At 60.0% G+C, this 3,711-nt stretch overlaps 1 protein-coding gene across 1 annotated transcript in view; it reads left to right on the forward strand.

The window, feature by feature from the left end:
• Positions 1-3,711, forward strand: part of Tomm40 (translocase of outer mitochondrial membrane 40 homolog (yeast)) — a gene marked incomplete in the record, with an annotated part of 10,267 nt that overhangs the window by 378 nt on the left and 6,178 nt on the right. Inside the window, 5 exon segments of the mRNA XM_013508699.1 lie at positions 1-159; positions 825-892; positions 1,296-1,388; positions 2,333-2,434; positions 2,513-2,618. Of these exon segments, the coding sequence (XP_013364153.1) occupies positions 1-159; positions 825-892; positions 1,296-1,388; positions 2,333-2,434; positions 2,513-2,618 (528 nt within the window).

Raw genomic sequence — 3,711 nt, forward strand, 5'->3', positions numbered from 1 at the left:
CGCTCGGGGGCGGGCTGGGCGCCGGGGCCAGCGCGGGCCGAGGTTCAGAACGGACTCCCGGGACGACAGCCCCGAGCGCCGCGGGGACCGCGGAGGACGGGGCCCACGGCTGCCTGCCCAACCCGGGCACGTTCGAGGAGTGCCACCGGAAGTGCAAGGGTGAGGGGCTCGGGCGGCGAGCGTGACGGCCCGGACCTGGGGGCGGGGGGCGCGACGGATTTGGAAATCGGCGCGCGCCCTGGGGAGCGATGAGCGGAGCCGTGGGAGCTGACGTTGGGATCGGACGGCGCAATGGCCAGGCCGGGCCGTAGAACCGTGGAACCGAACTATCCGCGCCGGGATGGAGTGTCAGCAGCAGGCGAGAGCCCCGGGGCGCTCGGGACCCCGCGCCCACCGCGCTGCGGCCCCGGGCGCGATCAGAAAGGGGACTGAGGCCCAAGGTCACAGGGCCAGCAAGGGTCCCCTGAGGGTGGCACCCAAGGCCCTTGGGTCCCGGCTTCATTATGATCGCGAGAGTGGTGGGGGCCTCAATGAGCGCCGTTTGGCGTTCAGCGCGCCCTGAGTCGTGCCGTCTGCGGATCCGTTCCGTGGGGCGTTTCCGTCTAACGCGAGAGGAGTCTGAAACTGACTTGCCTGAAACCACACAGGTGGTGGCGCGTTTTGCACCCCGGCAGAGGTCCTGGCGCTGTCCCCTGGACAGCGTCTCCCTGTGCCGGTTGGGGTCCTTTGTGAGATGTTCTGCCGGTGCTTGGAGACAGCTGGGGGTGTGGCAGGGGACGAGGAGGCTGCGTGGGGTGGAGTGTGACGGCGTTTCTCTTCTCCAGAGCTGTTCCCTGTTCAGATGGAAGGCGTCAAACTGACCGTCAACAAAGGGCTGAGTAACCATTTCCAGGTGGGCCTTCCTGGTGCCTCCCCTGCGTGTGCACGTGCAGCCCTTGAGTCTCCCTGAAGGGCGGTGTTCTTCGGTGCTTGCAAAGACTCAGACACAGAGCCGGGCTGACTGCTTCGCGGGGCCCGTGGTAGGGCTTGGGGACCCACAGTCCAGAGATGCCCTCCACTGCATAACGCCCCGCAAGGTGCAGTGGCAGGTGTGGAGCAGCCTCTCTCAGTCTCGTCGCGCCGGCCCTCCCAGTCCTTGTGTGCTGTGGATGGGGTGGTCCCTGGGGCTCTGCTCACGCCCAGCGCTCGCTCTGCCATTGCGCTGTGCTGCCAGCCCTACGCCTCCCAGGCTCTGTTCCTGCTCAGCGGGGCAGCCGGACTGGCACCTGCCCCGCAGCCCCTCCTTCTTCTCCCAGGTGAACCACACAGTCGCCCTCAGCACAATTGGGGAGTCCACCTACCACTTCGGGGTCACGTACGTGGGGACAAAGCAGCTGAGTCCCACCGAGGTAGGCTCTTCTGTGCGTCACTCATTCTCGTCGTATCTTTCTTAGAACAAATATGTGGGGGCGGGGGATTTAGCTCAGCGGCACAGCGCCTGCCTTGCAAGCACAAGGTCATGAGTTCGATTCCTGATCCGGAAAGAAAAAACAAACAAACAAACAAAAAAACAAACATGTGACCAGACACACCCAGCTAAGGAGGCTTTGTTGGGAGGTCACTGCTGCTGAGGCCCCTGAGGGCGATGAGGGGTGGGGACAAGGTGCGTTGGGCCATGGTAATTCCTCCCACCAGCAGTGTCCCCCGAGCCCCCGCTCTCTGTCTGGCCCTGTGCCGGGTCATGCTGGGGAGACTGGGGTGACAACAGCCCTGTCCCGCACCAGTGATTACCTGTAGTGGGCAGGGCTGAGCTCCAGATTACACCGGTGTTTGGGTGCCACTTTGGGTGTTCAGACTTCCTCTAGGGGGCGATGCGGAGCTGTAAATGGATTTGAACTGGGGAGAGATACTCTCATCAGATGTCTGCTTCACACACAGACCCGGGGCTGCCCTGAGGAGGCTGGGTGTTGGAGTGGGATGGGCGTTGCAGGCCTGGATGGGGAGGGTGGTGCTGAACTAGGTCGTCTTGATTACTACTGAATTGTTGCTTCCCTTCAGTGAGTGGATCCACTCAGCACATGTTTGCGTTGGAGGCCTAGTCTGTGCCTGGCCCTGTGTAGGGACACAGCAGTGACTGAGGCAGCCGTGGCACTTGCGTTTCAGTAGGGCAGGGAACAGATCTGCTCCCAGAGAGGAGTAACCCAGAGGCTGTGCGGGCTAGTGGAGAGCCTCAGTCTAGGTGACCAGGGAAGGCTTCAAGGAGGAGGGGGCACCAAGCAGAGCCCTGTCACTTAGGCTGCCACTCACCTCCATAGTGAGACCTCTGACCTCTGACCTGCCCTCTCCCCCCCAGGCCTTCCCTGTGCTGGTGGGCGACATGGACAACAGTGGCAGCCTCAACGCTCAGATCATTCACCAGCTGGGCCCTGGCCTCAGGTCTAAGATGGCCATCCAGGTGAGAGTGTGCGTGCCCTGCGGCCCGCCGCCTGGCGTCCCCAAGCATGCCCACTGCTCATGCTCCCCTCCCCCACAGACACAGCAGTCGAAGTTTGTGAACTGGCAAGTGGACGGGGAATACCGGGGTTCAGACTTCACCGCAGCTGTCACCCTGGGGAACCCAGACGTCTTGGTGGGTTCAGGTAAGAGGTCACAGAGCCCCTGTTCCTGCCGTACCCACAGATCTACTCACACCTCTGATTTTGCTTTTCTTCTCTCTGAGAAGTAGTCAGAGTGAGAGTGACTCACAATACAGTAGCGCCTGCTTATAATGTCAGTTGTCTGAGAAGCTGAGGCAGGAGGATCACAGGCTCAGTGTGAGCAACTTGGCAACTTAGACCTTGTCTCAGAATGAACAGTTATGAAAAGCATGTTCAGTTCCCAGTATAAGGAAAAAAAAATGAGGCTGTCTTGGATAGGGACACAGGTGTTTTGGGTAGGAACACAGCTTGGAGCCCCAGCCCCGTGCTGTCTGAGCGGTGAAGTAGGCCTTAGCCTCCCGCTCTGGCCTGGGCTGCCCACAGGGCCCTGGGTAGGTTAAATAAGTTCAAAGCTTTGAGTGACGTTGGGCATATGATGGGCACTCGGTTCCCCTGAGCTGTGCTGGGCGCTGTTACCCTCGGGATCTGGGGTTATCACAGGGCAACAGAGGCCACGCACAGCTGGGGAGGGAGACAGCCCCAGATGGGCTGGTGGTTTGTGGATGGGTTGAGTGGGGCCAAGGACTGTCTGGAGTTGTGATCTCTCTCTTTCAGTTCCTTTTTTTTTTTTTCCCCTTTGCTGTACGGGGGATGGAACCCAGGGCTGCTCTATCCTGAACTGCATCCCTAGCCGCTTTTTAACTTTTATTTTAAGACAGTTTTGCTAAGTTCCCCAGGCCAAGCTGGAATTTATAATCTTCCTGCCTCAGCCTCCCAGAGAACTGGGATTACAGGTATACACCACCACGCCTGGCTTGTCATTACTTTTTCTCTATTCATTTTAGGAGTATATGTGGGGTATCTATTAAGTCACACATATTCTAGGCACTGAGAATAAGATGGTTAGCAAGAGAGCAGAGTCTGCCCTTGGGGAGCTTCTATCCTGAAGGTCAGGTGCAAGTAAAGCAGTACCTGCAGGGGTCAGATGGGGCAGGGCGGGCAGTCGTCTCAGGACAGCCGTTCCCCTCCAGCCTGCAAAGGCAGAGAGCAGGGGCCGCTGCCCGGCGACCAGAGCTGGAGCAGGCCAGGGAGGCAG

This window comes from Chinchilla lanigera, unplaced genomic scaffold, assembly GCF_000276665.1.
Source record: "Chinchilla lanigera isolate Chin_1 unplaced genomic scaffold, ChiLan1.0 scaffold00154, whole genome shotgun sequence".
Lineage (NCBI taxonomy): Eukaryota > Metazoa > Chordata > Mammalia > Rodentia > Chinchillidae > Chinchilla > Chinchilla lanigera.